Source organism: Protopterus annectens, chromosome 4.part0 (assembly GCF_019279795.1).
Source record: "Protopterus annectens isolate FY-2018-M chromosome 4.part0, PAN1.0, whole genome shotgun sequence".
Classification (NCBI taxonomy): Eukaryota; Metazoa; Chordata; order Ceratodontiformes; family Protopteridae; genus Protopterus; species Protopterus annectens.
Genome location: NC_056733.1, coordinates 608,968,581 through 608,988,220, shown reverse-complemented (window position 1 = coordinate 608,988,220; position 19,640 = coordinate 608,968,581). Strand labels below are relative to the sequence as shown.

Genomic DNA, 19,640 nt, shown 5'->3' with positions numbered 1-19,640 from the left:
GAGGGGGGGAAATGTGGTTCAAGAAGTCTCAGAGGCCTTTCCCTACAGCTCAAGGTGAGTCCCCCTCCAGAAGCAGAGGAGGGGGAAATTATTCTGTAAGACGCCATTCTAGAGGCAGAGGAGGCTCCCGCAACTCAGGAGACCGCGATTCCTTCTGCAGATCTTCCTTCCAGCGTTCCTGAGGCATTGCCCGACTGTGCTGTTCTGGAGCTGGTCGGGGGCCGAATTTCGTTGCATCCGGAAGCCTGGGAAAGCATCACCCAGGATCATTGGGTGCTTTGAATGGTTACCGGAGGTTACGCTATTCCCTTTGTATCAACACCCCCTCCAGTCAGAAGAATCCCGGACGTCCCACCCAGTCAACGGGATCAAGCAGCACTAGAAGTTGCAAAGCTACTAGAAAAAGGAGTCATCCAACCAGTCCCCTCAGACCATATTGGATCAGGAACTTACTCAAGACTCTTTTTGGTGCTGAAAAGAACAGGGGACCTGAGACCCATTCTGGATCTCAGTCGAAATGGGTCTCAGTCGACTGAATCACTACATTCTGAAGTCCAAGTTCTGAATGGTCACGCTTCAGTCCATTTTTCCATTGCTGGAAAAAGGAGTATGGATGTGCTCCATCGATCTCAAGGATGCCTACTACCACATCAAGATGGACAAGGCATCCAGGAGTCACCTACGCTTCCGGCTGGGAGCCAGTCACTTCCAGTTCTGTGCCCTGCCCTTTGGTCTCACCACAGCCCCCAGGGTGTTCACCAACTGTTTGACAGTGGTGACAGCTCACCTGAGACGTCAGGGATTCCAGGTGTTTCTGTATCTGGACGACTGGCTTCTCACCGCCCCCACCAGGCATATGCTCGTTCAAGCCAGGGAGACTACCATAGCACTGTGCCAACAATTAGGAATTACTTTAAACTGGGAAAAGTCTGCCTTGCTGCTCTCACAGCATGTTGTTTTTATAGGCGCAGAGCTAGACTCTATTCAGATGCGAGCCTTTCTGCCACAAGAGAGAATAAGAGTGCTGCAGTCTCAGATCCACATACTGTTGACCCTCAAAAGAGTTTAAGCCAGGTTAGTTCTCCAGCTTTTGGGCTCCATGCCCGCCACCATCATGCTGGTGCCTCTGGCCAGGTTACATATGCGGATTCTGCAATGGCTCCTTTCCGCCCAATGGTCATTTCAGAAACTTCCTCTTTCCCACTTGATACTTCTCACGGAACGGTGCAAACAGGACCTCCGCTGGTGGCTATGTTCCACCAATTTGGACAAAGGGAGGAGCTTGATTCCTATGTCTCTAGTGGCCACGGTGACCACGGACACCTCCCAGATGGGGTGGGGGGGCATTATCTTGGCAGGACGGTCCAAGGCACGTGGCAAGATCACGAGGTACATCTGCACATCAATGTTCTGGAGATGAGAGCGGTGTTTCTTGCATTGTGAGCACTCCAAGACTCTCTACCTCTGGGAACAATTGCGATTCACTCAGACAACATGTCTGTAGTCTGGTACCTGAACAAGCAAGGGGGAACCAAGTCTTATCCCCTCTGCAGAGAGGCCATGCGAGTGTGGCATTGGGCAGTATCTTTCCAACGGTTTTTAGTGGCAACGCACATTCCGGGAAAGTCTAATGTGATAGCGGACAGGCTGAGCAGAGCTATTCTGATGCCTTACGAGTGGTCCCTGAACAACCGAGTGGCAGTTCAAATTTTCAACAGGTGGGGTCAGCCTTGCTGCGATCTCTTTGCCAGTCCCCTCAATGCCAAATGCAGCGAGTACTTCACACTAATTCCCCCACAGGGGGAGTCACCCAGGGATGCTGTAGCCCACGATTGGCCTCCCGGTATGGTCTACGCTTTCCCTCCATTTCCTCTGTTACCAAAAGTGATTCAGAAAGCCATATCCTTGGGAAGCAGGATGATTCTTATTGCTCCACACTGGCCTCGACAAGTATGGTTCCCTTTTCTTCAGAAGTACACAGTGGACGGTCCTTGGACTCTGGACCCAGTGCCAGACCTCCTGACTCACATGTAAGGCCAGCTCCATCCATCCCTGCGAACCCTCAGGCTGACAGCCTGGCTACTCCACTTCCATCACTAGTTAGACGGCATTCTTTTTCACCGGAGGTGGTACACATCTTGTCTTCATCTCATAAGTCTTCTACCAGAAAAATTTATTCCAGAAAATGGAAGAGATTCTCCATTTGGGCTCAGGCCCAAGGTTTGGACCCCTTCACAGCCCCAATTCCATTGGTTTTAGATTTTTTAGCCATGCTTTTCCTTCAGGGCTCTGCGCCCGCTACCATTAAAGTGCAATTGGCTGCAATCTCCAATTTCCATACATCTTACGAGCCCTCTCTTATGGGCCATAAACTCTGTAAGGCCTTCTTGAAAGGCACTTGGCTACTTGCCCTCCTGTGTCAGAGCCTGTCATGCCATGGGACCTAAACCTTGTGCTACAAGCCATCACTTCACCACTCTTTGAACCAGCTGCCAACTGTGAACTGAAATTTTTATCTTGGAAAACGGCGTTTCTAATAGCCATTACATCAGCCAGAAGAGTATCAGAACTTCAAGCTCTGTTCATTAAACCTCCATATTTGACCTTTCATAAGGACAGAGTTTCACTGAGACTTCCAAAGGTGTCATCCACTGTTAATCTCCATCAATCTATCGAGTTACCAGTGTTCTTTCCAAATTTTTCCAGTAAAGCAGAGTTCAGGTTCCATCAGTTGGATGTGCACAGGCAATTGAGGTTCTATTTACACAGGACTAAACAGGTTAGGAAGTCTGATCAACTGTTTGTGTCCTTTTCAGAGAACAGAGCAGGTTGTCCTGTTTCCAAGTGCACAATTTCTAAATGGATTAAAGATTGTATTTCCTTCATCTACTCGGCGGCAGGCAGAAGTTTACCTTTTCCCGTCAGAGCTCACTCTACCAGGACAATGTATACATCGATAGCTTTCCATTCCAGGCTTTCACTGGATGATATTTGTGCTGCGGCCACCTGGGCCTCTCCTCACACCTTTATCACTCATTACAAGCTGGATGTGGCTTCTAGGGGCCGGGCTTCCTTTGGTTCCACATTTCTCAGCAGTATCTTTCTATGAGCCTCCCAGGATAGAGGTGCTGGGACGCTGTCCCGTGAGTAAAGAATGGAGGCGAGATTGGACCACATAACATCAGTTAGTTATGTACTCACCATAACGATCGATGTATGTGGTCCATCTCGCCTACATTCTTACGTACCCTCCCACCTGCCCCCTTCCTAGAGGATTTGGAGGAATATTGGCTCTGTGAACCCTTCAAGGTCAGTTGCTTTTTCTTTCTTTGGCTGGAATTCCTTCCAGTGTTGGTCATGTATGGGTTATGATTGGTATGGTTGCAAACAAGATCTGGGGCTAGGGCGAGGTGCATCTTGGGATACCGGGTTAGCCCAGTCAATTAGAGACTTCATGCTAGAGAAATAGTTGGCCGAGTCGGAGCCGAGAATCTGTGAGTAAAGAATGTAGGTGAGATGGACCAAATACATCGATCGTTATAGTGAGTACATAACTAACTGTTTTCTTAGCATTCAGGAGCAAATCAGATGCATTGATCCTTTTCTGTGTTTGTAAAAAAAAAAAAAAAAAAAAATAGCTGTCTGGTTACTTTGTTAATAGTAATCATTGTAAAGACAAATCTGGAGTCATCTATGTATTGTATTAGTTTTGAGTGACTATAGTGATACAGCACACTTCTATCAAATATTGTTAACAGTGGTGGATCCTGAGGCAGTGTAGCAACTGCGTCATGTACACTGACAACCCTCTCCTCTTAGCTCCCAGCACTCAGACTTGTGAGAGATGCACTTATATATCCAAACTGGAAGCCACGCACTCTCCAGCCAAGACCAGAATAGCTGATCAAGAGAAGGTCAACACTTGCACCACACCACATGGAACACATAGCCCTCCAGAACACACACCAGCACTGCCTTCACATAAAAACACAAACAGCACACCCACCTTCGCTGAAGCTCTCAATAAAAGTATACCCAAACAGCAGAGACCTCCAAGGCAGAAACGCACTCAACCACCACAACACAACACTAATCACGAGACACATAACTCTCCTAAACAGCATGCCATTCAACCAAAGCTCCTAATGCAAAACAGCATGCCCAATACACTAGTCATAGGTGACTTGATAGTGAGGCACACTGATGTCCCACTCATCAGGTTGAATAAGGAGAAAGTAACAGTCAGCTGCCTGTCAGGCACCAGGATCCACCACATAACACACGCACTCAGGTCCTTCAACAACAGGTACAGATATGACTCTGTCATTGTACACGTGGGTGTGAATGACCAGAGATGTACCTCCCTGGACTACATGAAAAGAGACATGGAGGAGCTGTCAGATTATGTAGCCCAGGCGGGTATGACCCTAGCCCTGAGCAGCATCCTACCATCACCCAGAATGATACCAAGCAGAAAATGATTGATTTCAACAACTGGCTAAGTTTCTGGTGTCATTCTAAAGGGATCTAGTATCTGTCTGCCTAGAATGACATGATTGACAGACCTCGATGCTTTGCCAGAGATGTCCTGCTTTTGTCACCCCTGGGCTTCTGGATACTGGCCAAGGCTTTTGCCACCCCTATAGTGCCTTTTTTTAGGCGGTGTTCCAAAGACCAAATTACCACCATAACAGCTACAAACAAATGCAATCTGAGGGTCATGCTGCTCAGCACTAGAAGTCTAAATCTTAAAATGCACTCGCTCGAAGCACTCCTTAAAATGGAGAACATCGACATTTGTGCCGTAACAGAGACCTGGTTCAAGGCAGCAGAAAGCACTCCTGCACTACCAGGCTATAACTCATTCCACACCTTTCAGTCCCATTACTTGGACTGAAGCTCCAAAGGTGGTGGTGTTTCCATATTCATAAAGGATGCACACACCTCCAGACTAGTAGCCTAACATAACGCATCTGAGATACTTCAGGTGCAGCTAACATTGAGTAAGACAGTGATTCAGGTTGTAGCCTACTATAGGTCCCCAACCATGTCCCAAGACTCACACTCCATGTTCCTAAGCACCCTGGAGAATATTAGGGTCCAACCTAATGCTCTCATACTGGGCAACTTCAACTACCCCTTCATTAACTGGGAAAACTACGAAAACAACACTGACAAGCCGCAAGTGAAAACAAGATGAAGATGCAGGATATAAACTGAAATAAGTCCACAGTAGCGTAAATGGCATAAAATCCAAGCCCGTTTATTTCCGCACAGTCACGTTAAACACTCCAAGCGTTTTTCGTCCCAGCGATGCCGGAACTTCTTCAGACAACAACTTCCTTTCATGCTAATGCTTTTATACTGGTTACCAGTTGTGTGTAATTAATTAATAAAAAAATGTTTTACCACATTAAGTTCTTATACATATAAGGTTTAAAAACCATAATGTTGAACATTTAACAATAAAAGTGCAAGCAATGATAAAAGTTACTAAATCAAATATCAAGTACTAAACAACGGAAGAAAACCTGTTTGTCTTCCATGCACAGGGACAGAGCCCAAAAACACATACAGCCGGTACAACTGAGTACTAAAATTTGTAGCATAACCCGCACCCACAACCAACTGCAAAAATCACTACATGCCACAACCACATCCCTGCAGCACTTCACCAAATATCAGTCAACCACGAGGTTTAACCTCAATATGTAATATATTAAATAAATTTAAAAATAATCTTAAATACACATATTATCTAGTTGTTGTATGTGAATGATGCTCAATAAATAATACTAAACAACTAAGTGAAACTCATTTGTCTTCTATATACAGGGATAGAGTCTAAAAACACACACAGCAAGTGTAAAGATTGCTGTGGTTTGTAGTATATTTTACACCCACAGCTAACTGTAGGGTTTGCTACATACTATACCCACATTTTAATGTTACTTCGTTAAATATTAATTAATTGTAAGGTTTGACCTAAATGTGTAATATGTAAAATTAAAAATAATATTAAATACACATGTTGTCTGGTAGATGAAAATAAATAATATTAATTTAATAATATATATGTTAATATTTGATTCATAATCTAATACTAACTTATTTAAAAATTAAAATAATTAGATTTGTTTTATTTTGTAAAAACTTATATTATAACTATCTTATTAAATTCTTAGTTACACAAACATTCACTATTACCAAAATAATTACTCTTTAAATACTGATACTGGGAAAACTACTCATGTACCAATACACTTTCTTAACGTTTCCTGGAATTCATTAATTCCAATGCCCTGGACTAGCTTGTTCTTACCCCCACTAGAGGTAGCAAAATCCTTGACCTGCTCATTACTAACATGGGTGACCATTGCTCTACACCATTAGTCAACTCCTCCCTGGTTAGATCCGACCACAAACTAATCACCTTGGAAATCCACCCCCCCCCCCTCACCCCCCGCAAAGGTAATCACCATGAAAAACTTTTCCAAAGCTAACTTTGGACTCCTAAAAACAGAGGTGGCTAACTTCATGGCACCCATGCAAATGGAGATCAGTTGCATGACCGCTGAATCATACACCAATGCACTGTATGAACACATACACAAATGCGTGGATTTTGCCATACCCAACAGAACCAAGATGCTCTCCTCCAAAAAAAGGAAGCCAATCTGGTGGTCCCCTGCCATAAACAAACTCTACAACAGAAGTAGGAAACTGATTTGGAATAAAGTGAAGTCCCAAGACTGGAAAAACTCCCTTATCAGCCTCAACAAAAAGTTGAGATCCCTCATCAAATCTGAAAACAGAATTGCAGCAGATAGTAAAGACAACCACAAGGCCTTCTATAGTCATCTAAAGAATCTCCACAGCAATACCCAGATTTGCTGTGAGCTACTGCACAATGGTACCTCCTATACTGAGCCAACAGATGTTGCCAATATATACTGGCTGACAGATTCAGTACCACCTTTACCCATCCCCCCCAAGGGACCAGTCACAATACCAGTAAATTGCCAGACACCCAGTCTTACTGCTGCACAGGTTAAAACAGCACTGTCCAAGGCCAAGAATACAACTTCTATGGGACCTGACAATATCCCTGGCTGTGTTCTACATGAACTACAGAGTGAACTGGCACCTCACCTGTGTGCCCTGTTCAATCACAGCCTCACCTCAGGCTTTGTCCCTACCAAATGGCACACTGCTAAAGTTATCCCTCTCCACAAAGGAGAAGTGACTACAGACCATGGGAACTATCGCTTCATTAGCCTGATGAGTCTGATATGCAAAGTTGTGGAGCACATCATCATGGACTTAATAAACAAAGATATGGGGAATCACCAAACTCTGGATCCCACGTAGTTTGGTTTTGTGAAGTGTAGATCATGCCTGCTCAACTTGGTCAACTTCTTTGAGTCAGTCACCAGAGCTTTGGATGAAGGCAAAGTGGTTCATACAGCCTACCTTGATCTGGCCAAGGCCTTTGATACCATTCCCCACTCAGGAATCATAGAAAACTCATTAAGCTAGGCATCAACCCCTATATCACTAGGTGGGTTGCAAAATAGCTCACAGGTAGAACCCGCAGTGTGAAAGTAGCTGACTCCAAGTCAGACTGCCGACCAGTCATGAGTGAAGTCCACAGGGTTCGGTCCTGGCTCCTCTCCTGTTTGGTATCTACTTCTCTGAAGCCCAGGCCAACACGAAGGGACTCTGGCTGTCAACGTTCTCAGACGATTGCAAGCTTGAAGCTATTAACTCCCCGAGTGATGTTAACATCCTACAGAAAGGCCTCACTGAGACCAACGACTGGTGTCAGAACCATGGCCTTAAGCTCAATGGTAAAAAATGTGTCATAATCCCCTTTGGGAAAAAACATGAATTCCCATGAATTACCACATCAATGGTAGTCCACTGAACACAGAAGGCATTATAAGAGATCTGGGAACACAGGTTGACAGCAACCTCTCTTTTGATTACCACATTGCCACCGTGGTCAGAAAGTCCTTTTATGTGAAACATCTCATTACTAAGGGTTTTGCATCCAGGAAGAAAGAGGTCATTGTCTCTAGGCCATTCATTGAGTACAATGCCCCATTTGGCATGTACCTCACTAAACACCTGCAACAACTGGAGAGGCCACAAAAGTACCTCAAAAGACGATTCTAGGCCTTAAACATTTGTCCTATATGGACAGACTAAAAAACTCCAGCTATTCTCTGTCTCATATCACCTACTTAAAGGCGATCTCTGCTTGACTTACAAAGCCATGTCTGACCCAGCTCTGTTAGAAATGCTACATCTAAAGAAGTCCCAATCCCTCCACACCATATACTCCAGAGACCTCAACGTCATTACCACAATCTGCAGAACATGCTGGAGGGATAGGTTCATAACCCAGAAGACTGCCCATGCTGTGGAATAGACTTTCCTTACATATCAAGCAAAGCACCTCACTGGCCATCTTCAAGAGAAATCTTGATGAGTCGATGGCAAATAGAAAATTTACCCCAGGGATCACTCCAGTGGCTTTACTCGACAGAGGCTCCGGGAACTAAGGTCAGGTGGCATGATGCCAGGGTAATCCTATGGGCTAGGCTTGTAAAGCCCCCAGGGCCATTAGCCTAATACACACCTATAAACCTATGAACCTAACAGCAAACCTTGTGGGACCCCAGTATTGACTGCTATTAATAGTGAAGTAACCTAGCTCTGTCAAACTATTAGTAGTTTTAATCTGTAAGTACTGGCCACTTGCTCAAAATTGTTTTCACTAACTGTGATTGATAGTATCAAAGGCTTTTGACTAAACAAGAAAGACTGAGCACAATGTATTACCAGAATTGAGTTGGGCACGTACATAGTCTTTGAATTTTGATAGTCCTAGTTTTATGCCATTAGCATGGTGAATGATCTTTTGGTGTCATGAGCTGGTTTAGGATACAACATTCAAAAATCTTTGCAGGTGGGGAAAGCTAGGTAGAGTTCCAAAAATTAGGTACTCCAGTTGCGTTTATTTGAGCAGTGTTCCTACATAGTGTGCTCATTGTCTCTGAATCTAGTCCTAAGAATTTTACCCAGCTAATTGAATTCTTACGTTATACAGTTCAATTCACTGTTATTTGGGACAGATTTTGCATTTTTTTATATGATGACTTTGTCCATGCTCTTGTATTTTATTACATGTTCTTGTTGCATGCATACTGAAAAGTGCTTTTATAGCAAGTAAATCTGTCAAATGAAGCTCAATTGTATGTATATGAGAACACTGCGGTAACACTGCATAAAGGACCACAAGTAACTTTCCTAACACTCAACAGTGAAAAATGTTGTGAACTTTTCAGCAAATGATTTATCTTTTTTTTCACAATCAGGTGAGATTAAGCTAGAGATGCCAGATGTTAATTTAGAACTGGACACAAATCAGTTGGCCTCAGACTCAGCAGTTGTGGAAACGCTTGAGCAGTGTATAATGAATTGGCAGTCACAGATATCTTCTGCAATTGAAGAACAGCTGAAGAAGATCCCTCAGGTAAGAGAAGCTTTAGATACATGAAGGAAACATACTCCTAAAATAACATTTGTGTTCATTCAGTGTACATTTATTTTATGTTGCTTTGATGCTTGCTGCTCACTCTTGACATTTCTCCTAATTCATTTTTAAGAAATTGTTCCAGAGGGGGCTTCCAAGATGGCTACGTACTGAGTAACATCTTAAGTTCAGCTCTCCCAGCATGAAAACAAAAATTCATAAAAGAGAGCCAGTTAATTTGTCTTTTTGGGTAAATTTAAGTTACTGGCTAGTATTTTCACTGCCTGGATGCCAGCAAAGAAGAAATTTAAAGAACCTGAAAGAAAATCAAATATAAAAGGTGAGGAGAAAACACTGGCTGGAAAGAATCAGCTGTTCAGCAAAAAGCAGTTCAAGCTCCAGCTTTGGTGTAAGATATGACTTCCAGTGATCTACAGGAAAAATAAGTCAAATGTGCTCAGATCTGATTAAAATAAATGAAACACTGAAGCAGTATATCAACTCCAAAAGCTGGAAAACAGAAGAAGCTTTAAAAATATATTCCGATGAGCTGATAAAACTACAAAAATGAGAGGGTGAACTGAAGAAAAGACTGGTTCAGTATGGGACTACTCAAGAAGAGCTGTTTCAAAAAATAGTAGAATTAGTGGGCAGAAAAATAGTAAAATTACAGGGCAGAGCATGTTGAGAAAACCTGAGGTTTTCTGCTATGCCAGAGAAACTGAGAATGAACAGACTGTATTAATTTTATGAAAGCACAAATAAGTAACTGGACTGGTATTCCACAGCAGTTGTTAACTGAAAGGGCACATCAGGTGTATGCTCCAAACCTGGCCATGAGAAAGCAGCCAATAACTCTAACAGTAAAGATGGAATCCTCCAACAGAAAGAGTTGATTCTGACAGTGGCAGAAGGACAACATACTAAATGTTGGAGATAATAGAGTGTTTGTGGAAAATGATTACACTATATACACCAGGCAGAAGAGGAGGAGGAAATTTATTCCAGCAATCAGGCAATGTTGAGAGGCAAGTATGAGATTCAAGCTGCTGTATCCAGCTATCTTCAGAATATTTTTAAGTTTGTCCAAAAAGTGAGCTATCAGACAGAAAGGGACCCTGCCTCTTATTGTTATGATAATAAAGCTCATAGAGAGACTATGAATCCAAAAAACGAAGCCAAACTCAGAACCACAAGAACAAGCCGTGAACGACTCCAGGCAGTCAAAAAAGGTTTATTTAAGCGCTTTTCGTCAGTTTGATAAACTGACTTCTTCAGAACACAAAAAACAAAGACCACTGACAGCTTGATCCTTATAAAGACATAACACTCATTAAGGTATTCAAGCAATGATTCAATTAGTCTAATTGACATAAAATGAGATGAATTTTAAAAAATGGATGAATTTAAAAAGGAACATTTAAAAAGACAGTAACCAATTCATGATAGCAAACTAAACAACCTTGTAGGTATACCTACAACACAAGTACATAAAACAATCTGTTGGTGTAAAAATAAGTCCCGTAGAGTGTGTTGCATGTTGCAACCTTTAACTAAACTACAATAACACAGTACTGTTGACTTTTATAAAACTTTGGATCCTTAGTTTTGTTTTACTGTTAAATCAAGGTTCTAAACCTACCCATGCCGTTGTGTATGAGGTAAAAACCTCAAATACCCCAAAAGTTGTTGTAAATTACAAAGAACATTAGAAAACATGATAAAAAATCAGTTTGTAAACTAGTTTAGGGAAAAAGAATTAATGTCTTGTTGTTTTTATGTATTTATATGTAATTATAGAACAGTAAATAAGTGTACTACGATATTTGATGATGCTGAAAACTGCTACTAAAAATTAATATTAGTTAAATTAATATTTAATATTGATTAAGTTAATATATGCACAGCAAATTTTAAAGACATAACGAAAAGTTAAAAACACACAGTTGTTTGTATATGATGGTACTACAAAAAGCGCTACAAAAAGTATGTAAAAAAGTATGTAAAATACATGAAGGTGTGTGAAAATCACACATACCACATATACTTGATGAATTTCAAGTGGTGTTTTTTGAATAATATTATTTACTAATTTTTAATAATTTTTATATATAATTTTTAATAGTAATTATTTATTTTTGTGTTATATTAATGATTTGAAATATTTGTGATAAGTTAGACATACCTAATGTTATGGAGATCGTGGTCAATAGTTTTAATGAATTCATAATCACGTTTGTTGAAACTAGCTAGTCCACGAAAATAATCATAAAAGACATAAAGACATAACAGACAAAAAACCATGAAAGACCTGAAAAACACCTAATATGTGTATGTATAATAGACAGAAAATGTGTGTATACACATGTATGTAGATTCCATAAAGGGGGTGTGTCAAGTGACAATACATTCATCTTTTTAAACTAATTAGTTTTAATAGACTTCCGATTGAACAAGTCTCATTCAGTCCTGGGAAGCTATATGCATTTAATTTTACCTGCCATTTCAGTTCCAATTCTTCTAGTTTCAGATTTCTGGGACCCCCTCTCGGGTCGATTTTTACATGGTCAATTGCCATGAACCTGAAAGTGTGGTTTGTGTGACCTGCCGTGTGTTTAGCGAGTGCATTCTCCAGTTTCCCCTTTTTAATGGCATACAGGTGTTCATACATCCTTTCACGTAGTCTTCTTTCAGTCTTACCAACATAAAATGCTAAACAGGATGTACACTTATCTAAATAAGTAATGTGGTTGGTGGTACAATCAAATTTATTCCTTAACCTAAATTTTTGTTTGTTCAGAATAAAAGAGTTACCCTCCTGGATGTATTTACAATAATTACAATTGTGACATTTATACATTCCAGGGCATCTCACTGAGGGTGTGTCATGTTTTTCTAACAGGTTTTTGATGTTTAGCCCTTTCCTGTAGACAATCATAGGGTGGTCACCTAGTTTTTCAAATAGGTCAGGTTGTATTTTAAACAAGTCCCAGTTTTTCTTCAATATAGATGAACACAAGGTGCTTTTTGTGTTAAAGGTAGTAATGAATTTAACAGTGCTTAGCTCATTGTTTAATCGGCCACTAGTTGGTATATTACTCCCTTCTTGGTCACATAAGTTCTTGTCAACCAAGTTGGCGCTGTTGTCGTTGGTCAAATTTTTAGTCTTCAGGAGGGGTAAATACACCTTATTGTGTCTTTTATCCATTACCTCTTGAACTATTGGGTCAAGGAAAGTTACCGGGTAGCCTCTATGTATAAACATTTCCCGTATGTAGGCACATTCCTGTTTAAAATCCTCGTCCAGGCTGACCATTCTGGAAGCTCTTACCAACTGCCCCTTCACAACAGATTTCTTCTGATAGTGAGGGTGACAGCTGGTGTAATGGAGGAAAGTGTTGGTATATGTTGGTTTTCTAAAGATGTTTGCAGTAAACAAGTTTAAGTTGTAATTCTTACTAAGATGGATGTCAAGGTCGTCGATACAGTCACAATTAAACGTGTGAGTAAATTGCAAAAACTCGGTAGTCTGGTTGAAGTAGTCAATAATTTGATGACTGACATTTTCGCTACCTTTAAGTAAAATGAAAATATCATCCAGGAACCTTGTGTAGTATATGAAGGACTCAAAGAACGAGTTGCCTTTAAAGACAAACTCAGATTCCCAGTACGCCATTACCAAGTTAGCTACACTTTGATCCCATGGCTACACCTATTTTTTGCAAGTAGAATTCTTCACAGTGGCAAAAGTAGTTGTTTGTTAATACTAAGTCCAATAGGACAGAGACTAAATCTGTTTCCCTGGTGGGAGCTTTATATTTCTCAAGCATAAGTCCTACCCATTCTAATGCTACCTCATGGGGGATGCTAGTGTAAAGGTCTTTTACATTTTACAGGCAATGTTGAGAGGCGAGTATGAGATTCAAGCTGCTGTATCCAGCTATCTTCAAAATATTTTTAAGTTTGTCCAAAAAGTGAGCTATCAGACAGAAAGGGACCCTGCCTCTTATTGTTATGATAATAAAGCTCATAGAGAGACTATGCCAGTGAAACCTTTTCCAGTTTTCAAAAAGAAAATGATTGAGAGACAGAGAAAAGCACAAGAGTTGACTAGAAGAACCAGAAGTATGTTAGAAATGAGCCAGAGACTGCAGATGGGAGATAGATATCAACAGGTAGAAAACCAGCAACTCGGAAATGAATGGATAAATGTGAGATTGCAAAACATCAGTCAGATTTGTAAAATTTTGCTGAACAAGAAAACCTGGAAATATTGGAATTTTTTGAATTTGTTAAACTTGTAGGGACTCCAAAGCATATGTCTTACTTTGTTTCATTAATGTTTGGAAGAACATTAAGGAGAGTGGAAGAAGGAGGAAAGTGGTAACTGAAAGTAAAACAATTTATGTTCTTAACATTTTTATAAACAATAACATATACTGCTGTTATATAGTAAAGCATTTTCAGTTATTTGTGTGTGTTATAGGGATACAAAAATAAACAGGTGTTCTTTCCTTATTCTTTCTTTCTTGTTTGGTTTTAAGAAATACATGCATTGCAATATAAAAAGAAAAGAAACCTTAGACCGATGCATGTCTAAGATAATAGGCTGTAATCTTGGGTTTTGTGTTGAGGGACGACTGGTTGTAAAAGTATAGAGATCATGATATAATTAAGATTAGTATGCTTTTGCTTTACTTTTGCATAAGAGAATGACTAGATTAAGGCCCTTGGCTTGATCTAAAAACAAGTTTTAAGTGGTAGCAAGTAAATAAAAGAACAATGAATGCAATGAAAAGTTTTCCTTTAGCAAATAAATGTTCACAGTGCAGCATGAGAACTTGTAGCTGAAGACAGCTGTGTATTTGCTGAAAATAATGTATTCTGAAAGCATTTAAGTTGTTTTTAAATGCTGACAGTGCAGCATGAAAACTTGTAGTTGAAGATAACTGTGTATTATCTGCTAAAAAATGATGCATTCTGAAAGTATTCAAGTTGTTTTCTACATCTGGGAGAGGAATAAAGATAAGACAAAACGAGACAGCACTTAGTGTTAGTAGAAACCCAGGCTGTAACATGCATCTTAAGCATGGATAATCTTAATTATAGGTCAGTTAAAGCATGTGAGTATAGCTGTCAATCTCGGACAGTTCCATTTAGGAGGGTTAAACTTCATTATTTGAAGATGTACATAATTTTGTGGTTTTGTATTAAGTTAATAGGTTATGGGGGTCTTCTGGGGGTATGTTTTTTTTTGTATTTTTTTTTTGTTTGAGGGTTTTCATTAAAACAAAAAGCCTTGTAAGGTGTGAGATGGGCTTAAATGGAATGTCAATAAACGTGTGTAAAAGACCCACCTGCCAAACATTAGTGTATGCATGTAACACAAAAGCTGAAACTAGACATGCAAATGTCAATAAACAATAAATAAGTTAAATAAAAGCTGTTATAGATAGCAGGTGGGAATGATAACTTCTTATTATAATGGCAACACTTTTCATATCTTTGAACATGAACAGTCTCACAGATATATACAAAAAGAAAGAGTAGTGAACTGCATAAGAAATGCAGAGTGCAAATAGCCGTGCTACAGGAGATATATTTGGAAAGAGCTGTGCATGTGAATTTGATGATCAAAGGATTTCAGGATTTTTTTAGTGGAATATCTCGGACAAAGGAAAAGGAAAGTACTTATGTTAATTGTTAGAGGAGCTCTAATAGTGATAGAGAAAGAAAAAAGGTAATAATGATAGATTTGTAGTAGTAAGGGCCTACTGGCAAGGGAGGAGGATTACACTGGCATGTGTTTATATTCCACATAAAACTGCTACAATGAACCTTAAGAAAATTCTAGGAGAAATAATCAGCTTTCAACAAGGAATATTACTTATAGATGGGGACTAGAAGGGAAGCATAACAAAAGAGGATAGATTTTTGAAGAAATTTATGAGAAAATATTTTGTATGGAAGATGTGTATTCAGTAGTAGGAGCTGGGAGATAATTTACATACTATTCCCCAAGGTAAGAAAACTGGGCTAGGCTAGACTAAACAGAAATTATATTTCACAGGAACGTATGCATTTAATTGAAAGTTTGATATACACCCAGTAATTATTTCAGATCAAGTGCCAATAATAACTAAAATAAAAATGCAGGGTAATGAAATACAAATGAGACGCAAGCCCTTCTCAACCTAGATGTCAGGCCGAAATTTAAAAAATGGGTGGTGGAAATTATTCAGGAGTTATTAGGAACATAGACATTTTTTTCAGAAATATAGCTAGAGAGTGGGATAAAATGAAAATTGAGTTTAAAAATAGGGTAGAATAAAAGAAAAATGGGTATGGTTGAGAAGTAACAAGAATTATTTAGAGGGACTAACAAAGGTTAAAGTGTTGCAGAATAGGAGGAATCTCACAGAACAAGAAGAGGCGTAGTTCCAGAATACTTTCTCAATAAGGGACTTCCTGGATAATATGCATGAGGTTAGAAAAAATTTGTTTAAGCAACTGTTTTATGACAATAACTCCAGGGCACAAAAGCTTTTAGCATAATGACTCAGGCAACAGAAAGTAGAAAAAGTTGTTGTGAAACTTGGAGAACCTTTAACAAGGAAAATAATCAGAGATCCTGTAGAGGTATTAGAAATATTTCAGAAATTTTATGAAAATCTGTATAAAGCAGAGAAATGTGGAAACTGATAAAAGGTACAAATGGAAATGTTTATGGAAAAATTAAAATATGCCAAGGTTAGAGGTAGCTATGGCAGAATTATTAATAGTTAGGACTGGAGGAGATGAGATAACAATGGTGATGTATAATCAGTGTACAGGAAAGTCACCAGGAATATATGGTATTCCTATGGAGGTTTGGAAGCTAGGAGGGAAGAAATTTATAAAGATCTGGAAGAATTTAACAGTATTTTAAAAGGAGGAGAAGTTCCAACATCCTGTAAGAAAGCTGTAATGGCTGTAATACCTAAAGATAGTAAAGACACATCTGATACAGCTTCATATAGGCCCGTTTCGATTCTACACCATGATTATAAAGTGTTTATGTCACTCATGGGTAAAAGAATGCCAAAGGTGATGCCAAAAGTGATGGACATGGATCAGTATGGTTCTGTGGAGAGGAGGCAAACATTTGATAACATTAATAGAACAATGATGATCCAAAGGAAAGCAGAATGAAAGAAAATAACTACTGTTGTTGTGTCTCCATGTAGAGAAAGCATTTGACAGAGTAAGCTGGGTTTTTATGAGGAGGGCAGTGAAAGCATTTGCGCTCCCTGATGCAATAAAAATGTTAATTTGGAGGATATATGAAGGATTGGAGATGAAAATTAAAGTGGGAAGGGTTCCTCTCTGATAAGTTCTGTTTGAACAAAGGAGCCATTAGGGGTGTCCTCTTTCCCCTATGTTATTTGTGCTATACTTAGAACTGCTGGTAAAGAAAATAAGGGACTCAGAAATTCAAGGATATAATTGGTATGGTAATCAAGAAAGTTTGGCTTTATTTGCAGATGATATTAATTTGTACCTGATAAAACCAGAAAAGGACATTTCAGTGTTGTGGAATATTCTGAGAGTTTCAAGTCTTTGTGGGATACAAAATTAATGAAGATAAAAACGAAGACAATAACTGTAGACTATGTTACCCACACATGTATTGTTTCAGCAATACCCATATTTGTGTGGATATGAAAAAATGAAATACTTAGATGTGTGGGTTAAAAGGATTCTGTTATGGCAGCTAAGGATATGTGGGAAGAGACTAAACAAAAGCTAATCCAAAAACAGAGAAAGTGGAAGCTGTGTTTTATGGATATGGATAGCAAGATACAAGCAGTGAAAATGTGTTTAGTCCCTTTAGTTTTATACATAGGTCAGGCATATTTTTATCAACCAGAAGAGAAGTTGTGTTAAGCAATTAATGGAGATGAAGGATTTTATCTGCGAGGGGAAGGGGGGCAAGAGTCAAGTGAGATAACTTGATCCTTCCACTAGAGCAGGGTGATTTGGGATTACCTGATTTGAAGGGGTATTTCAAAGCTACACAGTTAAGGAGTCAATGCATAGCACAAGCAGAAAGCTATAATTCAAAGTGGAAAGGTATAATGACAAAATGGGGTGAGCTCAAGAAATAAGGAGAGACAGTGATTTTGGGTGCAAATTTTAATGAGAATAACAATAACCATACAGAATATTATATTCATAAAGTAGCAGGAAGTATTCTAAGAACTAAGCCAACACAGAAATGGGGAAAGGAGATAATGCCAATAGGATGACTTTAGTTAGGGGTACAGAGAATAGGCAAGAGGGGCTAAACTTTACTGGAGAAAACTGGCAAAGAAACCAGTATTGAGAGCAAATAATTAGAGAGGGGAAGGTGACAGAATGGGAAGAGGCCAAGAAGACATTTCCACTGCAGACTAGAGGTTGCCTTCCCTATCAAGGACTGATATCAGAGTATAGGCAAAGAGAAAGGAACAGGGGATCCTAAGTGAAAGATCAGCTGGTGGAGTTTTTAATAGAGTCTAGAATAGAAGCTAATTTTTAAAAAAAGGGATGATTGATAGAGCACATAAAATATTGCATGATAACTATAGGAATCAGAGGAGGTTATAAAAGATTGGGAAATTGACAAAGAAACAATAGGATGATATATGTATGGCTCCCAAATATGCAACATGGTCTAGGAGACTTAAGATTTTTGCTTGGATGTGTTTACATAGGTATATACCCTAAGCAAACACTAAAGATTTTTTCCTCAGGTAGATTGCAAATGTTGAAGGTGTGATACAGATGAAAGAGGTAATTGGAAAGATATTTTTTGGGTATTTAATGAGTTGGCAGACTTTAACATTTCCATTTCCCTGTAGACTTCTCTATCTTTAATACTGAGTGAATAATTTGGTGCAGCTAAGGAAATTATTTTTTCAGCTGTGATACAGAATTGGAATTGCCTGGAATGTAGTAAGACCTTGCTGAGTTTAATTCCATTGGCTGACAAAAAAGTAATTACTAGAAAATGGAAATCAAAGTGTAAACCAACCATACTAAAAGTAGTGAATATAGTAACAGAGGTAAAATAACTGTCAGTATGATCTTTAGAAAAGTGTAGGAGCAAATTACATAGAAAAAAATAAAAATTGTGGGAACGGGTCTATATTACATTGTGGAAAGCCGACAATATTGAATCTGATATTGTCTACATGACAATAGCGAACGCTGAGAATATCGAACATGTAAATGGAAATCTCCGTAAGGGGAGATTTCCGTTTACTTTAATATAGTGTGATCACGGAGTTGGTATATTTAAGTAGCGGGGAGTGTGGGGGGGTGCAGGGGGGCTTACCGTCCTGCCTACACCCTTTAGTTTTATTTTTTGTGTTTAAAAAAAAATGTTAAGGATGATTTGATGTTTTACTACTTCAATCAGTAGTGGTCAATGTTTACTGATTCAAAGTATTAAGACTTCGATCATCTGATATAGACCCGTTGGAAAAGTACATGCAGAATAATGTTTTGGAGGAGGAATGAGGTTTAAGGTAAGGCACGAAATGGATGAACTATGTAATCCTTTATTAACAATGACTGTGTAGAAGATTATATGTGATGTATAATGTTTGTAACTGAAAATATGTCAATATGGTTTGTTTTCATTTATATAAATGTATGATTGCCTGTGTCATAAGTGATAATTCAATAACGATGTTTCTTGTTAAAAAAAAAAAAGAAAGAAAGAAATTGTTCCAGGATGCCTGTCTTTCCTGATAACTCTTTTTTTTAAAGTTTTGTCAAAACTGGCCATAGGTATGAGTGTGCATGCTAATGTGGAAGAACTACAATGGCAGGGCTAGCCACCTGGAGGTAGAAGCCATGGCTATAGATGATTGTCACTGCTGAAGTGACACCCCGACCCCATGTGTAAATATGGGGAAAAGGTGTTATGGATGGAGGGATAGAAGTAGCATTTTGTTCTTTCTTATCTTTTATTTTTTAGTTATACCTTTAAAAAAGAAATTAAAAAAGTGTTTTTTAATGCATATTTTGTATAATGCATATTTTGTATATACTTTAGTTGAAGTTGCACATT

The 19,640-nt window shown here is 39.2% G+C and overlaps 1 protein-coding gene across 1 annotated transcript in view; it reads left to right on the top strand.

The window, feature by feature from the left end:
• Nucleotides 1-19,640, top strand: part of DNAH10 (dynein axonemal heavy chain 10) — a 5,879,077-nt gene that overhangs the window by 611,886 nt on the left and 5,247,551 nt on the right. Inside the window, exon 8 of the mRNA XM_044069759.1 lies at nucleotides 9,384-9,541. Coding sequence (XP_043925694.1) covers nucleotides 9,384-9,541 — 158 coding nt within the window. The remainder of the gene's footprint in view (nucleotides 1-9,383; nucleotides 9,542-19,640) is intronic.